Source organism: Chelonoidis abingdonii, chromosome 6 (genome assembly GCF_003597395.2).
Source record: "Chelonoidis abingdonii isolate Lonesome George chromosome 6, CheloAbing_2.0, whole genome shotgun sequence".
In the NCBI taxonomy this organism is placed as follows: domain Eukaryota; kingdom Metazoa; phylum Chordata; order Testudines; family Testudinidae; genus Chelonoidis; species Chelonoidis abingdonii.
This window is the reverse complement of record NC_133774.1, coordinates 55206453-55229189: the sequence shown is the minus strand read 5'-3', so window position 1 is coordinate 55229189 and position 22737 is coordinate 55206453. Positions and strand designations below refer to the sequence as shown.

The 22737-nt window shown below is 36.4% G+C and overlaps 1 protein-coding gene across 1 annotated transcript in view; it reads left to right on the top strand.

Annotated features, from left to right (window-relative positions):
• The window catches only part of EDIL3 (EGF like repeats and discoidin domains 3), a 436701-nt gene extending 418781 nt beyond the window's left edge, over positions 1–17920 (top strand). Inside the window, exon 11 of the mRNA XM_075067055.1 lies at positions 15885–17920. Within this exon, the coding sequence (XP_074923156.1) occupies positions 15885–16034 (150 nt within the window). The 3' untranslated portion in view covers positions 16035–17920. The remainder of the gene's footprint in view (positions 1–15884) is intronic.
• The last annotated feature ends 4817 nt before the right edge of the window (positions 17921–22737 follow it).

The window sequence follows — 22737 nt, the reverse complement described above, 5'->3', positions numbered from 1 at the left end:
TACATTATCTTGTCTGGGATCGATGTCAGCCTGACACACAGGCCTATGATTACCTGGGTCATCCTATTTAGCCTTTTTAAAAACTGGCACAACATTAGCTTTCTTGCAGTCTTGTGGAACTTCCCTAGTGCTCTATTACTCACTAAAAATCAACATTAATTGTCCAGCGAGAGCCTCAGCCTGCTCCTTTAAAACTTTTGGATGTAAGTTCACTGGACCTGCTGTTTTAAAAATGTATAACTTTAGTAGCTTCAGTTTAACATCCTACAATAGATTTACCTACAATTCTCAGTTAAAACTCCTACCACATAGTCTATGCATGGGACAAATAGCAATAACTAACATTTAGATATGTCTTTCTAACATAATATAAAATTCAAACTATAGAGAATATTAAAGCAAAATAGACATTATAAAGCTGCATTCCAGAGTCTGTGCAATTGGACCTAGAAATGATATGTACAGGTTTATAGCCAAGGAAGGGGCATTCTCCTTGATGCTTTTTGTGCCTCTCATTTTTTGGGAGAAAACAGATTTCCTAGGAGTTTTTTTTAATTAGTCCAAATGTTTAATTTAATGAAGTAAGCAACTATAAATATAAGCATATATGCTATTGTTTTCCAAGCATTGTATGCATAAAAATAATGGTAAATTTGTTCTAAAATTCAGTAAAGGCAAAGACAGGTTTGTAATAATCGAAATGATATATTATTATAATTACCATAATAACCATTTTCGCATCAGTTTGGAGGTCTGTCTCCCACAGGTGTTCAAGAGTAGGTTTAGTGATTGATTTATACATATATATTTAATTTCTCTCTTTTTTTTATTTCGAATGTTGTTCAGTGTACATTGACTTTATACTAGAGGCTGCAAACAGCTGAATTAATAGCATGGTCAAATTTTTATTATGGATTTGTTTACAATACGTACACCGCTTACGGGAATCATTTTTTTAAAATGCAGACAAAATGGAAATTATTTATTAAAACATTCTCCTGGGTTATGGATAATTGGAACATAGTTACACTAATGGCCATTTATAGCATATATTTAGGTTCCAAATGGTTAGCACAATGTCTTATTCTAGCAGTTAAAGTAACTGTTGCCTCAAGGCAACAATTGTTGTTGTTTTTTTCAGGGTATTAAATGTTTCCACTTGTATTTATTATTCGTAGAACTTTTTTTTTAATAAAAGGAACCATAAACATATCTCACACATATCAGTTGTATTTTCAGTTTTTGCATTCTATAAAAGAGCTTATGATACAAACTATGGTATATCCATATGGACAGTTTTGCTGACATGGAATTAGTGATAGCTTGCTTCTTGGGTAGACCCATTGATTTAAATTAATTAAAAGAGTCTATTCACTCAGCATGAGTAGGGTATCATAATCTGGCCCATATTGTTCTGTTTTAAGTCTTTCTCTCTCAAATATTATTGAGAACAAGATGGCAGATCTCAGTGGTTTTATCCTGTAGTGACTTTCTTTTGCAATAAATTCCAAGACTCCAGATAATAAAAGCAAAATCTGCCATTATAGCAATAAAACTGAAAAGGTACTGACAGATGTGGTTATGTATGTGTGTTTAGTATAATTGGTTATCAGATAAAAATAGGAAACAATAATTTCACCTTTTCCTGGATGTACCATAAATCTATCCAAAATATCTGACAGTTACACCTATACCTCGCTATAACACTGTCCTTGGGAGCCAAAAATCTTACAGCATTATAGGTGAAACCGTGTTATATTGAACTTGCTTTGATCCACTGGAGTGCGCAGCTCCCCCCCGCCCCGGAGCACTGCTTTACCGCATTATATCTGAATTAGTGTTATATCAGGTGGCGTTATATTGAGGTAGCGGTGTACCAACATTAGTACTTCATACTCATATTAGTTTATAACCTTTGCATTAAAAAAAGGAAATGTCTTTCAGAGACCAAACGTCTAATAGCAAAGTACTGCATTCATTACAGTAAAAAAGAGAACATGCATTCAAGTTTACTCTAACTTTGCTCCTTGGTGTAGCAGCATAGAAAGAGACACTATCAAGAAATACTGAGCTGCACTCATAGGAGAAACAGAAGAAAAATAGTTTGGACAAAAACAGAATCCGACCAGCCTTTGCAGAAAAACCAATTTTGAGGATGTCTACAGGATCTGGCCCAAATGTATAAATATTTTCAAGGATGCTTTACTGCACTAAGCAAAACTTACTGATGTTTCCCTTTTTTCTACCATGGCCTGACAGCTTTATGATAGTCTTGATGTTAACTTATCCTGAGTAGGATAGGATTGTCATATCCTTTGAGAGTCCCCATAGATTTTTGCTTCCCATTATTGGTGATTAGTAACCACCTGCCATCATTTTTCAGACACTTAGTTGTCTAACTTTTATTTACTATTTCAGGCAATTTACACAGTTCTAATGTCTTCCATGGCCAACTGGCTGCCCAATGGTCCAATGTCTTAGGAAGAAAAAATAATGCCAGAAATGGAGGAAAAGGGAACACAGTCCCCAAGGGAGATCTGCTCTTCAACCCCAAACAAAATCTATCACTTCATACAATGAATAAATTATAGATCTAAAAACCTATTAAAATATATATATACATTCAATGTATATGTAAAGTGCTGATCACCACCTTTCACATTCAGCCAATAAATAAATGAATTAGATGTTTCAAAGAGAAGGAAATGTGGTTTTTAGCTTTAGGTTTCAGTGGTGCACACTTTTAAATGGAAAACCTGTGAAAGCAAGAACAGTAGCACCTGCTGCTTCTGTCTGGCTTCTGACATTTTAACTGCCAGTCATCTCAGTTTAAACCTATATTGAGCTCATCTAGAGATGCAAACTAAAGGGTACTGGAAAAAATGCATCTTTAAAAATAACGCCTTTCTTGGTCATTGTAAATAGTTAGAATGAAACCTCTAGGATATATTAATGTTTTCCCTGCAGTCAGGAATTACTGAAGTTTAAGCAACCTACATATGTGAAGAAAGTGTATTTTAGAACGACTGGAGTAAAATAGTTATCTTGTTCTTCTCAGCTAGAGGTCAGTAGCTTACTATATCTCTTATGGCAAGGCCACTAATACCAAGCATGAGCAGATTTAATTTTTTTTTTAATCACATTCTGACTGTGATTTTTAAATTGCTTCCCGTGCAGTAGATAACCTAGAGGCAATTGTAATGTCAAATAGAGGTCTAAAGATTGCATTTTTCTTGATAATATGTAAAGGGCCACACTTTTAAAGGAGCCTCAGTTCAGCTTTTAAATTTTCATCCAGAATTTGGCACCGTCAGTCCTGATCAGAAATTGCAGGAACAATTAATTGCAGACAAAGATTATAATATTTAAATGTAGGCTCAATTTCTGGGCAAATCAGGTAGTTAGCAATATAAATGGTATAATCTACACTTCTAGTAAATCTCCTTAGCAACTGATTGCGCAGGCTAATTGGAAATGTGAAATGAGATGCTATTATATATTTTTTTTTAAATTGGCCTATTTTCTGTAATCATTTTGCTTAGTTTTCTTTTGTCAAATGTATAATTATTTTAATACTCTACTTATATTTATAGATTTATCACATTCTCTTTGTGCATAAAATACAGGTTATGGACACATTTTAACAATATTTTACACATTTTCAAATTTAGTACTTGATTTGCTTATGTATAGTATTATAGTTAATACCAAAGCTGTGAGAATATAGGAGAACTTTTCAGGCACTCTGGTTTTCGTTTTTCAGAATTTTCCAGGTTTAAAAGTCCAGTGCAATGTTGATTAGTGATAACAGCAAATGTAAAGCAAAGTTCTTTAAAAATATTTATTTGCATTTGGCATGTGGTATGGAAAGGGGTATTGTATATTATTAAGTACCAGGTAGTTTTAGCCCCAAAATTACTAAAAATATTTAGTCTAGAGAAACAAGAAGTGGTATCTCACTCTAATTATACTTTTTATTGACAGTTCAGGGATGCAACTCCCACTGTTGTTACTTAAGATATTAACAGGTTCTCCTGTTAATCACTGCATGGTCAGATCACATATTCATGGAGAGGAGATGAGGGCTAAACATTGATAATGATAGAAATGATGAGATTTAATTTATTTAAGATTCTTATTATTTGCTATTTGGCTTGTTTTAAGACAACTTCTTACCTCACTACTTCTTCTAATTAACTGATTTAAAACACTTTCCTTGATTTCCTAGGATTTAGTTAAGATTGCTTATTTTACCCACTGATAAATTGTTTCACATTATAATGATAACCTGGCAGAATCCGCTTGTAAACAAAATTATTTTGCTCACCCATGAACAGTTTTTCTATTTTCCTATGAGACATCAAGTCTGGGCTCATAATAATTTGGGGAAATAAGACGTTGGTCTCAATTTACCAAGAATAAAGGGCCCCACCATTTTAGTCACAGGGGTCTTTAAATACCTTCGTGGAGATTGCAATTAAAACCAAGCAAAATAGTCACAATTATTAACCATGGCTATTTTATTATTAAAGAAAAAAAAATACAGCATTAAACAATACAACACAAATGACAAACTGGTTACTTCTGACAGGGTCTTAGTGTACTTCTTTGTGGAGAGCTTTGACCAAAAATTACTCTTTTGAGAGTTAACACAGCCTTTGGTGGGGCACTTTTCTCATGATAAACTGAGACCAAAGTCTTATTTCCTAAAATAATTATGGTTCCAAATTTGATGTAAATTTCAATACTCCAATAAACTCATTCCAAGAGTTTTCAAACCTAATCCCTTGGTAGTGCTTTTGGCTACTTCCATCTCACTATGATGAAGTCTTGGTTGTCATCTGGGCTAAAAGGTTGCCTTTTATTGTTGCTGCTGTTTGTCTGTTCTCTTCTTTGTCTTCTTAGCTGTCTGTGGCAGCCTGCTTGTAGAGATGCACGGAATGAGTTGAGGAATGCTTGAACAGAATAGCAGAGAGTGGGAGTAATGGATGCTCACTTCAGAATTTTATCCTCTTCTGCTTCCTATTTTCATGAAATTTCAGTCCTGTTTATATTCATAGTTGATTGCTGTAATCATTTCACTGGCTCCATTCCTTTGTGGGTTGTTTTTGATGACACCTTCAGGTCCTGAATATTCAGTATACTTCATGAATGTGCCACACACTTCTAATGGCCTTTGTTCTCTTGTGGCTGGAAAGCCTCAGATAATATTTATAGTTATAGTTTTAAAAATTGTTTTTATTCAGTCCATTTTCTGAAATATTTCTTTAGTTTTATTAGGGTTTAACAGGAAATGAAATTCCACTTTTAAAAATTCCAAATACTCTTTTTATATAAAAGTTTTTAGTTCAAATAGTCTTTTAAAATTAAATAATTATCTTAAACAGTTAGTAAAGAAGTTGATGATTTTTAATAATTTTTGGAAAATGATTCTTTTTGTCTTCCTCAGTTGGGTAAGGGGGTTGCTTGTATATTGATTAATTAATTCCCCATTCAGTTTATGTTCATCACTGGCAATCTTATTGTGCCACCAAAACTTTTGGCATCCATGTGGTTGCCGGACTTGTAGTGGCTACAGAATTTGTTGGTCTTTCATTCTAATATGTCCAGACTAAGAAAATCACTGAAACTGAACCAGTGCTGGGTTCAGCTGTAAATATCCTCATTTCCGATGTTGTTCTGCCACTTGATATGGAGCAGCTGATGAAGATGACGAGAATCAAAAACATCAATCCAGTGTTCTTTAGCCTTCCTCAGCATCCACATTTCACTTCAGTACAATAGAGTTCATATAAGCATAGTTCTCTAGATCTGCAGTTTCATAGCAAGTTTGATGTCACAGTGACCTGACAGAGGCCACTGAAGGGTCTGAAACCATGGCAGCAGCAGGTTTTATACAAGTGTCCTCAATTTTCTGCCACTCTTCAAATGGAAGAGGAACTGCAGACAAAGAATAATTAAAGAGTGTCTTGAAATGATCTTCCTATCAATGTAACTGATCCTGCAGACTCCGGCTGATGCTGGCCATCCAGATTCTTTACTGGAGAAGCTGGTGCCACCTTCCCCTGAAAATACTGTGGGGTGCCAACGATGGACATAAACTGAATATGCAGCCAGACCACCTAAGCATCTCAGCAAAGACTGATCCAGGTGGTATTCTGTCTGCAAGGAGGATACATCCCTGTGGGATTTTTCAGGATGATGATGGTAAATCCCCATTAATATAAATATTCAATATTTAAATGGCTTCTTCTATTAATAATTAGTTTAGCAAGGTCATTAGATAGCAATAATATTAGGATATTACATTACAAGCTTTTCATTTAGCTAACACATCTGCATTTATGCATTTCAGAAGGGCTTGCCATCTCAACATTTAAAAAACAAACAAGGTTTTCTCCAAAAAGAAATTCAAGTATAAACTTTTTTGTAGGGTTTTGTGGATGTTGATTACAAAAGTGTATGGTTCTGATAACACATCCCTATGCATTTATCTCTTTCTCTCTATCTTTAAACATCCTCTTAAAATCAGTCCCTAGCTATTTTGCAGGTCTGTTGTATAAGACATATCAGCTGATGTTTTAGACAAGAGATGTGTCCTGTTATGTGATAAGGCAATCTGGTTGGTTGGTTTGTCTTCTGACCCAACACTTCTTAGAGTTCTGTCTGACTCTCATTCCAGATAAGACAGAAGTGAGGATAGTTGTTTGTTTTGAAATATATAGAGAATATTGTGGAGATGATATCTAGCCAACATGATGGGGTTTGCCTATCTCTTCTCAGTTTTGGGGTATTCATGGATCTTTGATTACTTCAGATGAATTGGATGCCAAAAGTGCATCTTCATCAGTGTTGAAGAGGATGCTTATTACACCTTTACCTCAATATGACGCGACCCAATATAACACAAATTCAGATATAACAAGGTAAAGCAGTGCTCCGAGGGGGCAGGGCTGCACACTCCGGTGGATCAAAGCAAGTTCAATATAATGCGGTTTCACCTATAACGTGATAAGATTTTTTGGCTCTTGAGAACAGTGTTATATCGAGATAGAGGTGTACTATTTCTCACTACAGCTATCTATGCCTTTGTCACCTCCAGAGTGGATAGTTGTAAGAACTTGCCTGGAGGTTAACCTTCAATACAACTCAGACATTACAGCTTGTGCAGAGTAAAACTGCCCTGTTGGCCGCAGGGAACTTATTGTATCAGTTCAAAACTCCAGTATCCTTTAATTTAGTTCCAAGTGTAAATCAAAATGTTGGCCTTGCTCTTTAAAACTACAGGCCAGGTACTCATCTGGTGAAAATTGATTTAGCTCAGTTGTCTTCAATAGAGCTATACCAGTTCCACAAGATGAGTATCTGGCCCTATAAATTTTAGGTCATAGCTTCACCATATAGTTTCATGTTGTGCCTTCCTAAGAAATGGCTTTTGTCCCCACACACTGTGATGAAAATTGAGAAGAAATTATGTGCTTATGTTGACAGTACCCACATTTGAATCTGAGTGGGTATTTTCCCAGGGAAATCAGGGCTTTGAAATGTTTTAATAATCTCAATTTCTGAAGATTACTTTTGACTTTGAACCTGCCAGTCTGAACAATTCACAAACTCCATTTAAAGGAGTAAAGTCCCATCAGGTGGTATCACTAGACATTTCTGGATAAAAAATACTACATGATTGCCTTTCTGTGTTTTGCCTATTTGGAAATGATTATCTCCCTTGAACTCATTACAAATATGATAAAAATAAAAGACACATAATAATTTTGGAAATCAGGTACATTCCAGCCATGAAAGTTGCTTTTGTGCGTGTGCGTACATGAGAGAGACAGAGAGATACATACATAGAAATATATATGTTTGCATGTGTCTGTGTCATGAAATGCATATACTTACATTCATCTAAATCTTAAAAATACAAACAACAAAAACAAACAAAAGGGAAATTGAAAAAAAGAGGTTAGATTCATTGTAGGAGTCCATTATTTTTTCTGCTAGTATGGTATTCTTCACCAGAAAAGTTACATTTTTGAGCCATCTAGTGTTGGAAGGGCAAACATCCTTATGCTCATCCCAATCTCTTTTGCCTACCATTTGTGGGCATCACATGCCATCTCCATGTAAAGATCCACCCTCCACCCCACTCCTGACTCTAAGCCTGTTACTAGCAAAGTGCTATAGGAGAAGCAGAAAGGAGATGTCCAAGAGTGAAACCTTTTTGAGCACTCTGAAGAATAAAGGAACCTAACACATGCTAGTGTCAGGGAAAGAATTGCTTTTTCTCTCTGCATATGTACATATAGATATCTATATCTATAGGATAGATACATAAATGGAAATAAAGACCTATTGCCCAATCCAGCAGTGTGCCTCATCATCTTCCATTGGAGTCAACAGAATTAATATCCAACCAGATATCTGCCAGTGATAGCACAGTTGGTAGAGATGTTTAAAAATACTTTTGCTGACTCCTACCTAGTCTCCAAATCATAGAATATCAAGGTTGGAAGGGACCTCAAGAGATTATCTAGTCTAACCTGCTGCTCAAAGCAGTACCAATCCCCAGACAGATTTTTGCCCCAGATCCCTATAATGGTCCCCTCAAGGATTGAACTCACACCTGTGGGTTTAGCAGGCCAATGTTCAAACCACTGAGCTATCTCACTCTTTGTGACTGAAAGTGTTACTTTATAAGAAAAAAAAAGTAGCTTTTCAAATTTACAAATGCAGTGTCTGCTGAGTGTATCATCTTTAGTGAATTTGCAATATATAAATTAGATACTTTAAACAGAAGGGAATGCGGCTTTCAAGCATTATTTTTCAATGCAGCATGCTTTTAAATAATAATTTAAAAAAAGGTTTGAAAGAAGGAACAGTATCCCTGCTGCCATTTTAACTGCTGCCAGTCAGCTGAGTTCTGATCTACACTGACTCCAACTCTAAATAGAAGCAGCACCAAAATTTTCTTTTCAGCTAGATCTAATCCAAGCAGGGATTGCATTTCCAATAGAGGGTCCATCTCAGATATTTTGCTTGGCACAGAAATATTGCAATAGGCAGTATATTAACAGCAACATTGTTTGGGGGACTGATTGTCAATTTTTAGTCTCTTTTCTTCCCCCAGCATCATAAATATAATGGTGCTTAGAATTGTTTTCAAAAAAACCTTTATTTTATGGCCAAGCCACCACTTTAATCTAATTTAGGTTTATACCTGACATGTAAACCACAAAGGTCTTCTGTGGGGAGTTAGAATCCATGCACACCTGTTCTTTCTGCACATTCACTGACACTCTACCACAAACATTCCCTCCCACTGCAATTGCCTAGTCAAAGGTTGCCTGAGGCTGACGTGCCCCATAAAAGAGATACTAGCTTGGAGCTTGAGAATAAAGCATAAACAGTTCACAATACATTATTTAGCTATAATTCAGTTTTTTCCAGTTTATTTTGTATTTAAACATTTCTTCTCAATTATTAAGTTTTGTTATAAGATATTTGTTTAGCTTTAAAAAATATGATTCATCTTACATTGTCAGTATTTAGATTTGTTTTTTGTGCTATAAAAGCATTGAAAATTGAAAATTTCAATAACTGCTGAAAGCAAGGCAACTTAATTGTATACCCCAGTTATAGATAAGGGCACATTTTGCTATAAAAAAACCCAACATTTTATTGAAGGTGAGCATCCCATGCTATATTTTCCAGGTTTTTAGTCTCATTTGAGTAGGCTCCAATTATAAAATAAGTTGTCATACTTAAAATATCATACTGGACCTTTATTGCATAATTTTAACAGCTGCTATGCCCTGTTTTTCAGCTCTGAAGGGTGAGGATACACAGGAGCCAGATACACATTCAGTATACTTGCACATACTCTCTCACATAATTGCATGTGTCCTTGTTAGAGCAGCTGTCTTTCACATTGTCATATTGTATGCCGCTGTCAGATACATTACGCTTAACAAAGGCAAAGTTCTGCTACTGTTACTCACACGAAGTAATACTTTACTCCATAAGGAGCCACATTGATTTCACTTGGACTACTTGTGGAGTAAACTACTCTTTAGCCTGAGTAAGAGTGGTAGAATCTGGATAAAAGAACATGAAAAGTTATTAAGAAGTTTTTAAAAGTTCACCCACCCATAACAATTAAAGCACTGTATTCCAGATTATTTTGTTGAAGTTTTTCTCATGTGGCTGACAGAAAATTTTGAGAGGTAATCAAAGGATGTGGAAGCCAGAATACAATTTATCTTTCCTTCTTTTTCCGCAATAGAGGGCACACACAGGTCCTACGTCCATTGAAGTTAATAGAAAACTTCTTCTGACTTCAGCGGTCTTTGGCTCAAACACAGAGAATGATGGAAAATAACGTGAATGTGTAGAGCTGTTACAATTCATGCATCTTTGGAAGCAAGTTGAAGAGTTGAAACTCTTGGATTCAATAATATCGCTTTATTTTTTGAGCAATTTTTTTTACACATGGGATGTTGTTCCAGTTGCAAATTTAAGTTTTTGAATATGTCAAACAATGGTGCCGTAATGGTCAATAGTCATTTGAAACAAACATTGACGTCAGTCATTTAAATACAAAATTATTTCCCTAAAGGTATTTGCCTTGGTCCATCTCAACAAATTAATCGCTTATAAATGAAAGATGAACTAAGATGAATTCTAGACTTGCCAACTTTAATGTGAACTAGCAAATCAGAAAATAGCCTTGGAGATAGGTTCTGTATCAAGCTGAAAAATGTTCTGCACTCCAGACTTAAACATATTATTTTTGCTCCAAGTACAAGCAAACATGCCAATGAACTAGAAAAAGAACTTCCCTAACTCTTATTTCCATATTGTTGGTCAATTACACTGCTTTCATTTAATTAAGAATTACATGTAATTTTGTTTTCATCTAATGCATCTTTCTTTTCCCCAATTTTGCATGGAGATCTCCATGGGTGGACCTATACACCAGTACAGACCCCTTTGTTTTCAGTGGGGCTCCTCATTGGTGCAGGATTCTGCAGGTAGAAAGGTCCTCTCAGGGTCAGACCTATAGTTCATTTTACCTTGTGATCTACATCTTCCACAGTAAAAAACTACATTTTTCATCAGCTCTGTGGTGTGAAATTTTTGCAGTGTTTTTTATACTTGATAACCATCAGCGCTGGGTAAAATATTTTGAAATTTCAACCAATATTTTGTGGAAAACTTTTTAAAAATTGCAATAAATTATTATTTTTCATCTGTCTCAATTTATCATTGTTGGCTTATTTAATTCTTCAATGAGGAGAAAAATTATAGGGTTTATGCTAGTACCATTGTTAGCTAGAGCTTGAAAGTTTTGAGGTCTTTTTTGCTACAGTACAACATTGCCACAAAAGAAACTTAAAGTGAGAAGCAATCTTGTTATCCCAAAGCTCTAGCTGATTTATCTAATCAATACTGCACTCAATCTACGAATGGTCTCCTATGATAAATATATTTTTTCATTAGCCCTTAGTGTTGTTTTCTCAGTAGTCTCTCTCTCTAGTCTAATGTAATCTATTTTAACTACCTATGCACTTGTAATGTGCCTATCTCTATAGTAACTAGGTGCCAGTTTATCATGTATCATATCAAATTTATCTGTTTGCCAGAAGCTGGAAATGGGTGACAGGGGATGAATCACTTGATGATTACCCGTTCTGTTCATTCCCTCTGGGCACCTGGCATTGGCCACTGTCAGGATACTGGGCTAGATGGACCTTTGGTTTGACCCAGTATGGACGTTCTTATGTATTTAGGGTGCATGATTGATAGCACTTCAAAAAGATGTTTTATGTTCAAGGGATATATACAGCATGGAAAGCAGTGTACATTTTCTTGTGCTATTGTAAATATTTCGCATGAAAGGACCACCTTTAGGGCTGAGAGGATAGTTTAGTCCTGTGGTTCTCAAACTAGGGCCGCCGCTTTTTCAGGGAAAGCCCCTGTCGGGCCAGGCCAATTTGTTTACTTACTGTGTCCTCAGGTTCAGCCAATCGCAGCTCCAACTGGCCACGGTTTGCCGCTCCAGGCCAATGCAGGCTACAGGAAGGCCAGCCTGCACCACTTCCTGCATCCCCCATTGGCCTGAAGAGGCAAACTGCGGCCAGTGGGAGCCACGATCAGCCGAACCCGCAGATGCAGCAGGTAAACAAACCAGCCCAGCCCACCAGGGACTTTCCCTGAACAAGAAGCTCCCTAGTTTGAGAACCACTGGTTTAGTCCCCCATGCATTCAGTCTTTGGCATCTCTGTTAAAACTTCCTTGTCCATACTACCACAGTAAGTCAACTTAAGTTACACTATTCCAGTTAGTGAATAATGTAACTGGAATTGATGTGGATTAGGTCAATGTAGGTGTCTACACTGCACTGTGTCAATGGGAGATGCTCTCCCATTGACTTCTCTCAGAGAAGTGGAGTACCGGAGTCGACCAGAAAGCATTATGCTGTCGATTTAGTGGGTCTTCACTAGACCCACTAAATCAACATCCGCTGCATCGATTGCAGCAGAGCCTATCTACCGGTAAGTGAAGACATGGCCTGAGTGCCAGTTGTCATAGAGTACTGTCCAGTAGGAAAGAACTAAAACCCTATTTCATTTTTTATAAGACACTGAAAAGCCAATAGATATTGCTCTTCTACCTTTTCACTGGTGTTCAGGTGAACACAGAAAGTGAATTTGTCAAAGTTTGAAGGGAATGAAGAACTTCCAAATATGCTGAAAATTCCCTCTCAAAATATCTTTCTCATCTTTCCAACAGAAAAACAATCTTTAAAATAAATATGTGGCTATTGTGACTTAAGGAAAAAATCCTACACTGTTTTAACACAAACTAGAGTCAATATATTAATTTATATATTGCTTTACCCTAGCTGAAAACAAAACAAAACAGAAACCCACCATATGTGAGCTGCACAGTATTCAGACTTTTTGACTCAGTCAGAGCTTTTTTTCACTAACAATACCATTTTTCCATTTCCTGAAATTTTGATCATCAGTGAATTCATAGCAAAATAGGTTGTCCAAGCTATACTCACTAGTGATGAAATAAAATGTCTACTCCACTTCAGTGATGTCCTACTGTGTGAATAGGGTGACCAGACAGCAAGTATGAAAAATCGGGACAGGGAGTGAGGGAGTAATAGAAGCCTATATAAGAAAAAGACCTAAAAATCAGGACTGTCTCTATAAAATCAGGACATCTGGTCACCCTATGTGTGAAACAATATGATTTACCAAATTTATCTCAACATCCAGTGTATGCCAAAAATGCTAAGTCAGAAAGGTATTTAATTTTAAAATGTTAGTAATTTTGATACAACTTTAGAGCAAGGCTGCAGATATCGGCTGTGCAGCAGATTAGCCAATGGGTAAGATCAGTCAACTGCTGCAAACCAAAGCCATCTGTAACAGGGAGTTCTGGGATGACTGAAGTCAATAGCAAGACTGCCACTGATTTCAGAGTTTCCATGATTTCACCCATGGAGTGACTGAAATATTTGCTTGATGTTTCAGTCTTATTTTTGCAGTTTAATATTAGATGAATGAGCTAAAAGGCTGGGGGAAATTCAGGATGGGATTTTCAAAAGAGCTTAGGTGAATTCAGAGCTCAAGTACTATGCTGAGTCAATAGGAGTTGTGTTCCTAAATCACTTAGGCACTTTTTAAAATCCCACCATCAATGGCTAGCATTTAGCGTTTGACTGTAATATAAAAAGAAAAAAATGTGAGGAATATTTTAAATGTAATATGGAAGGAACATATATATATATATATATATATATATATAGTGAGTAAAATCATAGTAATATAAGAAAATGTTAATATTTAAAATTGTGGTAGAAAATTAGAATATATAGTTGGTCCTGTGAGGCTGCTATTGAAGGCAATGGGAATTTTGTTATTAAATGTAATGAGAGCAAGATCAAGTTCTGTCAGAGTATCCTTGTATTTGAAAAGAATGATTAACATGCACCTATTTGGAATTAAAGTTGAAACTTTTAAAATTATTACTAATAACTAATTAATGATTAATGACATGACTAGGCTGACCAGAGGGATGGATAGTCCAACAATCAGGATGTTAGCCTCGTACTTTGTAGAGCCAGGTTCAATTCTTAACCCCAGATTCTTGTGTGACCTTAAGGCCATCTTTTAAAGGTATTTAAGCACCTAAACATACAGGTGGACATTGAGTAGGACTTTCAGAAGTGCCCAGGCACCTAACTCCTATTGATTTCAATGGGAGTAGGTACCTAGGTGCTTCTGAAAATCCTACTAAATGCCTACCTGTATCTTTAGGTGCCTAAAAACCTTTAAAATCTAGCCTGTAGTCTCTATCTGCATGTTTCTCATCTGTGAAATGGGGAGGGTAGTATTTCCCTGCGTCACAGAGCTGTTGTGAGGATAAATACATTATAGATTGTTAAACACTCAGATATTATGGTAGAGGTGACCATGTAAGTACCGTAAATAGAAGTAAATATAACAATGGCTCACCCTGTAGATGTCTAGAAGTCAAATTTATCCCTCAAGTGAATTAGCTCATTTCCCACTGACTTACCTGGTAGTTTCGCCTTCTTACTTCATTTGTGAATTTGGGGTAAACTTTCAACCTACAATCTTACCAAATTTTAATCCCTATTATCAAATTTCTCCCGTATACCTTGACTCAGTCCCCTCATAAAGAACCAAGAGGCTCTTGACTCAAAAGGCTAAGTGAGCTAAGTGACAAGACCTAAATCACTTGAGATACAGTTAAATTCTCCCATCAAAGCACTTTAAACCTGCCTCTCACAATCCTCCTCCTGTTACTCAGCCTCATGCCTGGTCCACCTTCTGCCTCTTCCCCTTGCCTTTGCCCTCCTTGCCTCTCCTACTTCTATATTTATGTCTCTGTATTCCTTCAGCCTCTGGACATGTTTTCTTACAAGTTTTCTGTTTTTTACAGAACATAGTGCTATAGTAGAGGGTGCCACAGAGTCCATGTTCAGGATTGGAGCATGTTAGCAGAAACACATACAGTGTGAACTTTAAGTTGGAATTGAGTTTAGTTTGTCTTCTGATTTTTGAACTCTTGCGTTTGGCAATGCTGGCATTTGCCAGTTGGGCTGTACTACATCAGATTGCTGCATCACTTCTTGGGGTCCAGCCCCAGCTAGCCAGACATTCTGAAACTGGTAGCCCATGGAGCACTGATAAGGGTCCACAAAGAGTTGGTTGGTCACATGATGCTGGTTCTCTATCTTATGTCCAACAGCTAAATCACATTCAAAGATGCTAGAAATACATTATTTCTTAATTTAATTTTTCATGTAGGCAGTGGTAGTGCTGTAGTTGCCAGAGGGACATTATGAATAGGAAGAGAGACAGTCCAGCAATTGCAAGTAGGAGGGGAAAAAGTCTGCACTATGGAAAATGTTTGTGAACCCTTGCTCTAAGCAAAGCTGATGCAGTCATGCAACACTCTCCAGTTGGGAAATTGACCTTATTTCAGCATGACATGTTTTCTCTTTCTGGTATCTGGGATAATTATAAAAAGCACTTTCCTGACCCTCAAAGTAGACAGTAAACTTACTAAAATACTGTTATAAATTAATTAAATTGTATTATTTATGCAATTATTGACCTGGTTCTTTTTGGAGACCTTTTTAAGCCTTGCAAGGAGTAGCTTATAGCTGAGAAAAAGACTCTGCTGCAGTATTGGGAAACTGTCCTTTCCTAAGTCAGAATATTTTCCAGTTACTTTGGGAAAATATACAACTTTTATCAGCTCTTTTTCTTCCATGAGTTTGTATTCACGAAGAGCAACACAGTCATAAATAATAATTTTTAATTCTTACATTCTAGGTTTTCCAAGGAAATTTTGACAATGACACACACAGAAAGAATGTCATTGACCCACCAATCTATGCACGGCACATAAGGATCCTCCCTTGGTCATGGTATGGCAGGATCACTTTAAGGTCAGAGCTGCTGGGCTGCACAGAAGAGGACTGAAGAGGATCTCTGTTTGACATACAATTCTCTATATTCCTAAAAGTATCTCTGTAGAAGAAACTGTGCAAAACCTGTAGGAAGTTGAATGGGTTTTTCATGAAAAAGTGCTCACTTTTTGGTAGGCTGCTAACTGTCTTTTGTAACGAAGTCTAAGCCTGCCCTTTAAAGGTTCCAACCTGATTCTGCCCTTTAAATCTGTTACAGTATTGTCCCTTTCGCTGTGCAGTTACCTTTCGCGTTTTCTTTTGAGTTGTTCACACTGGTTGAAATGTGTTAGGGGAAGAACAGCAGCATCCTTTTTACAAGGAAGGAGAAACTGCATGAAAAAGATCATTTGCAGCTTTAGAAACCCTGAGCTGACACATTGTTTGCAAATCGCACTATCATCTTACTTGCAAAAAGAGATACTGCAGCTTTTTAGCAATAATTTTTCTCTGGGATGACTGCATTATATTGTTTCCCTCGTGCCTATCAGACATTGTCAGTATTTATGACACACATTTTGGAAGATACTCTGTGGTATATGGTACTTGTGATGTTGCAAACTACCTTTCATTACTTTTATTTAAACTACAGAGTCCATGCAACAGCATTTTGTTTCCATTCAGTTTACTTTATATTATGCATGCTGTGGACATAGTCACTGTCTTTTTTACATTAATCTCATTGCTAGCATTGTTTTCTTTAAAAGAACTGACCCATTTGTACATGGAACAAAATCTATTATCAGTATATTACGGAGTTAATGACTTTGTTAAAGCAAAGTTCATGAATTCAGTTTGCAATTTTATTTTTCAAGAAGGCTGAGATTAGACACTGTAGACCAAATTCAAGGCCGAAGTACTTTTACAATGGAAACAGATGCACATCTATGCTGCAAAAACATCATTAATAGGCTCCCATATTCTGACTTGCTCAGGGGTGGGCATGCAGTCTGCACAGAGCTGCCCAGGAGATTACTTATCTCAGATGCCTCCTTAGTCTTAGTGAGGGAGGGTGCATGTGGGATCTGGGAATAGATGCTAATATACATGGCTCACTTTTCCTAGCCCCGGCACTGCCCTGGTATGCTCCCTCTGTGGTGCTGGCCAGGAAGTTCCTGCAGAATGTGAACTCAACTGTGTCAGAGGAACATGTAAATGTTGAGCTCTTCAGATCCCCTCCTGACTATAGCATGTCAGTGAGTAATGTGAGGCTTGCATTTGTCCCTGTTTGTTCACTGTATGCCATTGTTGCCCCTTTTCGATCACGTGGCTATTCAAAGTTCAGGGCCCTGGCTCCTGGGGATGTTACAGTAGGGAGTAAAAATTGATGTAGACTGATATTTTCTCTGACACAATCTTTCTTATTTAGAAGGAATGTACAGGATCCTGCTTCTCCGAATGCAGGAGGAATCAGAAACAAAAGAATAGTTTCTTAGCTTACAACTCCAAGCCTCTTTAGCCAAAACCAAACCCACAGACCTCTCTCTCTAGCTTTTTTCCAGGGTCATACACCTTGTTCACAGGCTGCAGCTTGACATTCTCCCTTTTTGCCTGTGTCTCTCCATTTCTGTTTTCTGTGCTCCCTTCCCTCTCACACACAGGCACTTCACTCAAACCAACATGGCCCTTTTATCTTGGTGAGGAGGAGGGATTGTGATTAATTTATCCTTACAGGTTATGCTAATTGAAGGGTGTATTCACACCCATCCACCTCACTGGGCTTTTTTAAACTAATCCCATAGCAAAATTTCACCCATCTCATTACATTATTCACAGAATTATTTCCTTTTCTAGTCCCCCCAGATATGTTACATTGTTTTAACAACATCCTATTCAGATAGGACCCAATTCTGAGGTATCGTCTGCAGGTGCATGTGGACAAAAGCTGCTGAACAGCTACATGTCTGTTGCATGGAGGAACAAACTCAGCCTGCACAGGGGAATGCTGTAAATGGGGCATGTCAGGACTATAGTCCACAGATAGCACATGACCCCAGAGCACTGTAAGAGGAGAGCGGCAGGCCACTCCCCCTCCTATTGTGTAGTAGCTGGAAGCAGCCCAACTGCATATGTTCCCAGTGATGTGCAGGGTAGTGTCCATTATGCTAGCCCTCTGCAAAGTTTCACATGAGCACATCCCTCTTGAAGCCTGTGAGGCAATGTACGGATAGAGTATAAAACTGGGAATCGGGAGACCTCTGTTCAAATGCCAGCTCTGTTGCTTATTCATTGTGCAACCTTGGGCAAGTCACTTTAATTCTGCCTCAGTTTCCCTATCAGTAAAAGGAGATGATACTCACTTTTGTAAAGCACTGAGTTGCTCAGATTAAAGGTACATGCAAAGCAGTATTATGTTATTACTTTACTCTCAAATTCTTGGGGTGGGGAAGTGGTTTAGTTATCTAAACTAACATTGTTTAGAACACTGGATAACTGATTATTTTCCCTACTATAATTTCATAACATGCTGATGTAGATATGTAGTGCTGCATGTTTTAAACAAATAATGCTGAATTTCTGTTTGTCACCATTACATTTTTTGAAGCTATAACATCATTGAGATATGAACCTGGGCCTGCTTCCCAGATATATAACTAGCTGTCCCATAATCTGCAAAGGGGAAAATTTTACTTCAAAAACAAAACAGTTTGAATTTCACAACCTGCATATAATCTCTCGGTCTCCACAAAGGAAAATTTCACTTTGAAAGTCCTTCAAACTTTGTGGGGAATTTTTGAAACAAAAATTTGTTACTGATTTGTGGAGGTTTGCTTGACAGCACATCTCCAATTACTTGAATTTTTAAAAATAAATAAAAATTACTTAACCCTCATGCTGTATTTATACAAGTATTTATTTTATAAGGCTTCGACATGGATTTTCAAAGATTTTAATTAAGAGCCCTCTAAAGGTAAAAGAAAGTATGTGTAAGACATGTTGAGGTCCTGTGCAACACTGCTAAGTTTTTGTTTATTTTTTTTAAATTTGTGCTGCATAACAAAAGCCACTAGACTGTTACTGTCTCGTCTGTAACTGTGTTAGCAGCATTCCTTAATGATGTATATATGGAGTGGTCTTCAATTGTAGTGAACAATTTTAAAGAGAAAGTCAATCATAATGGCATTTTTAAAGAGCAAAAACTGTTGGAAAAGGGGGGACTGGTATATAGTTAAATTACATACTGCCCATGTTTTGCACTTTAGGGTCTTCACAAAAGAGTTGTTAGGTGGTAATGTTTGAATTTTTTCTGGCCTGATATCTAAAGGGTTCTCAATTTAGCCTCCTACTTTGTGAGCACTAATTTGTGCCTGCATTTAATTGTAGGCATAAATGTTAGCATATAGACTTCTATCTGACTTTCCCCCCCTAAATGAGAGGCCATTTCTGAAAGTTACTTCTCTAAGTCAGCAATTTGTTTTTTAGTGTTGTTTTTTAATTTAGTTGCCATGTTCATAAGTAATTTTTATATGTTTACTAGTAGTTTCCATTTTCAAGTTTGGATTTGAATTAATCTGTATTGGCTCAGTGATTAATTATGTTTCAATTTCATCAGCACATAAAAAAGCAACGTTATGTTACAGAATTTAGACTTTTCTCTTATTTCATAATATTTCAAAGGGGTGAATTTTTCCATCTATTTATTTTTGTCAGCCTTCTTCAATTCATTCTTCAGAGCCTGAAGAGAAAGCCCAGTACATTGTGATAGTGCTCTGTGATGATTTATAAATGAATCATATATGATGCATTTACATTTTCAAATGCTGTACTGGGGATTTTTCTAGTGACATCATTTGACTTTTAGTTGCCGGAAAACTTTTTTTAAACTGCATTGTACAGCCATCGAGCTAAATTTTGCTCCAAGTGATAGCTGTATAAAACTGAGATAACGTCACTGACTCCTATGAAGTTACTTCAGATTTAACATAGCAACTGAGATCCAAGTTTGGCCCATCGTTTAAGAATTTTTTCTTTTAACTTTTTTTTTAACCTCTTTATCTGCATAAAATTAATTGACACTAAGGAACATATTCTACCTTGATTCTACCATTTGCTCCTCTTAAAAACAATGGGAGTTCCATACACAAACAGAACAGAAAATATGTCTTTCTAAGAAAGGTTGGGAAAACATTCTGAAATAATCCTTAATTTTTATATAAATCGTAACAATGACATCAAACTGGAGTGCAATTGTTCTCTTAATTAAATTTCACCCTGAACCAGTTAAATATATGTAGGCTGGCTTCATCTTTCTGTAGCTCTATGATGTGCTATATAGCCTGAGAAATAAAACAAGGCACAAAGCTTAGTTTGATCTATGTTCTATTAAGGGCTTATCACGTCAACTGATTCTGATTTTTAGGTTGACTTTCTCTTTTGGAATGACTGCATACAAATTAGTGTGAGTTTTGAAAACTAGGGATACTAATGAGTGTATCTTCGCTATACAACAAATATGAAATATAATATTAAGTGCTGGCTTCTGATGTGTCAGTAAGTACAGAAGTAACTCAGACACAATGACCTTTGCAACCTTTGAAGCTGTGTAACATTCAAATGTTTTTGTATATACTTTAATCATGTAGGATGATGTAAAACCAGTATGACCTTGTCTAGTCTTCAAACTTAACAATAAAACTTTTGAAAAATGAGTACATTTTTGTAGCATTTATAAAGAAATACCTTGAAAAAGACCCAAGTTTTCTCAGTCTGAGTGACAGTGAATGCAGAATACAGATATGATATGGTATTTTGTTGAATTCAGTCTTTGGCTCTTTGTGGTAGGTAAGTTTGTCCTTGGTGCAACCAACTATTGTCTAAAAATACTCTATTGTTTTACATAAAAAATGCAAAGGTGCAAGGGAGACTAACAGTTGCATAGCGTACTGCTGTTTGGATGGGCATCAGAAATGTATAGGCACCATCTAGTGTCCTATAAATCAAATTTTAATGGATATGTGTCAATCACTCCCCCTCACTTTCCCATTCATAGGTTAGTGAAATGGTAAGAAGATAAAGATACTGATTAGAGTGTTCAATCAAAACTCAAATATTATCTGACTGGAAATGTTTCTAATGTTCAAAAAGTTTTGTTGACTATGTCATTTATGCTTCTACCTGAGAATGGGAGTAGAAATGCCAAAATACTTTGAGAAAAGCTGTTCTCTACAAATTTTGTACATTTAAGAGATTTCACTGAAGTATCAAATTGAGGTGTATTTATTTTAGCTGAAGTGAACCTCCGAACTTTGGCCATTTACCCACCTCTATCTACAGCCATATCCTTCTATACAAATATAGATATGCTTTGTTTTAATGTATTGCAGTGGATGAAAAGGAGATTTCTGTGGAAGGAAATACAAACCATGAATATACTACATATGGAGAATAATTATATTATCTCTGTTGCAAACTTACATTCTGAACACTAATAGCATAATAATCTTTCAATAGAAAGGTCTGATGTTGTGATGGCTTACCAGTAATATATCACTATCAGTATTCAAAAATAAGCAAGAAAGTAGGTGCATACAGAAAAGAATGTATAATAAATCTATTTGGCTTTTAATTATAAACTACACCTTCTCAGGAATGTGAAACACAAGGCATGCTCCTTCAGAACAGAGAAGTGAAAGACTTTTTGTACCTCATGAGGTGTTAAATGAAAGTAATGACAGAAAATAATTCATAATCCTTTTTAGAAAAATAATGCTTTATCACTGTCCATCCTGCTACATATGTGGCTAATACACTAGAGAGATTAACATGAAAGTCAGTATACAATTTCATTATGAAAAATGTAGCCTTCAGTATCTATGTTGGTAAAGACAAAAATATGTATTTGAATCTTTAGATAAAAACAACAGGCATGTATTTTGATCGATAAGTCTCATAAAATCGGGGGGAGGGGGGACATCAATGGGATAGTAATAGCAGGACTTGGCTCAGCACACTTTCAGCTCTTATTTTACAAAGATTTTTGTTTGGAAATACACTTTACAGTGCAGAAAATGGTGATGAAGTGATACTGTCAAGTCAGTAATATAAAGTATAACAGAGAGACATACATGTGCTCATTTTTATACATTTTCTTTGTATACCTTCACACCCAAAATATTCTTTGATCTATACCAAGACCAGCATTTGGTGGAGATTTAGATAAATGCTGGAGTAAAACCATTATTTCAAATGGAAGAATGTGGAAATAGTCTTTGGTCTCATAAGTTAACTTTGTAAGACTGTATATGAGCAGAACACAATTTACCGCATATATATTAATAGGCTTTAGAAACATCCTGTCTCAGTATAAATTAGAGGCAAGAATAACCCAGTATAATAGCATAACCAAGAGAACTGCCCTTGTGCAGTCTATTCATCATGTTAATACCCTTGATGCTGTCTCCTTTGCTGCTCTAACAGCTGATACATCATGGTTATCTGAGGTTTTGCATCAGGCAATAGGTCAGTGGACACGTTTCTCATCTTCACATGACTAGATAAAGAAAATGAGCCTTCAAAAAATGGTGTAAAAGGTCAGTAAACATTTGCATCAGACTGGAAAATCAAAAACATAATAAAAGGAACATCCTGAACTGTATTGAGATTCTGGGCCCCTGCAAGAGGTCAGTATAGAACCTGTGGTATGGAATGGTATTTTTCTATTCTCTTGATCACAATAAATGCAGTTAAGCATATAAACTGTCAGACATAAAATACATGAG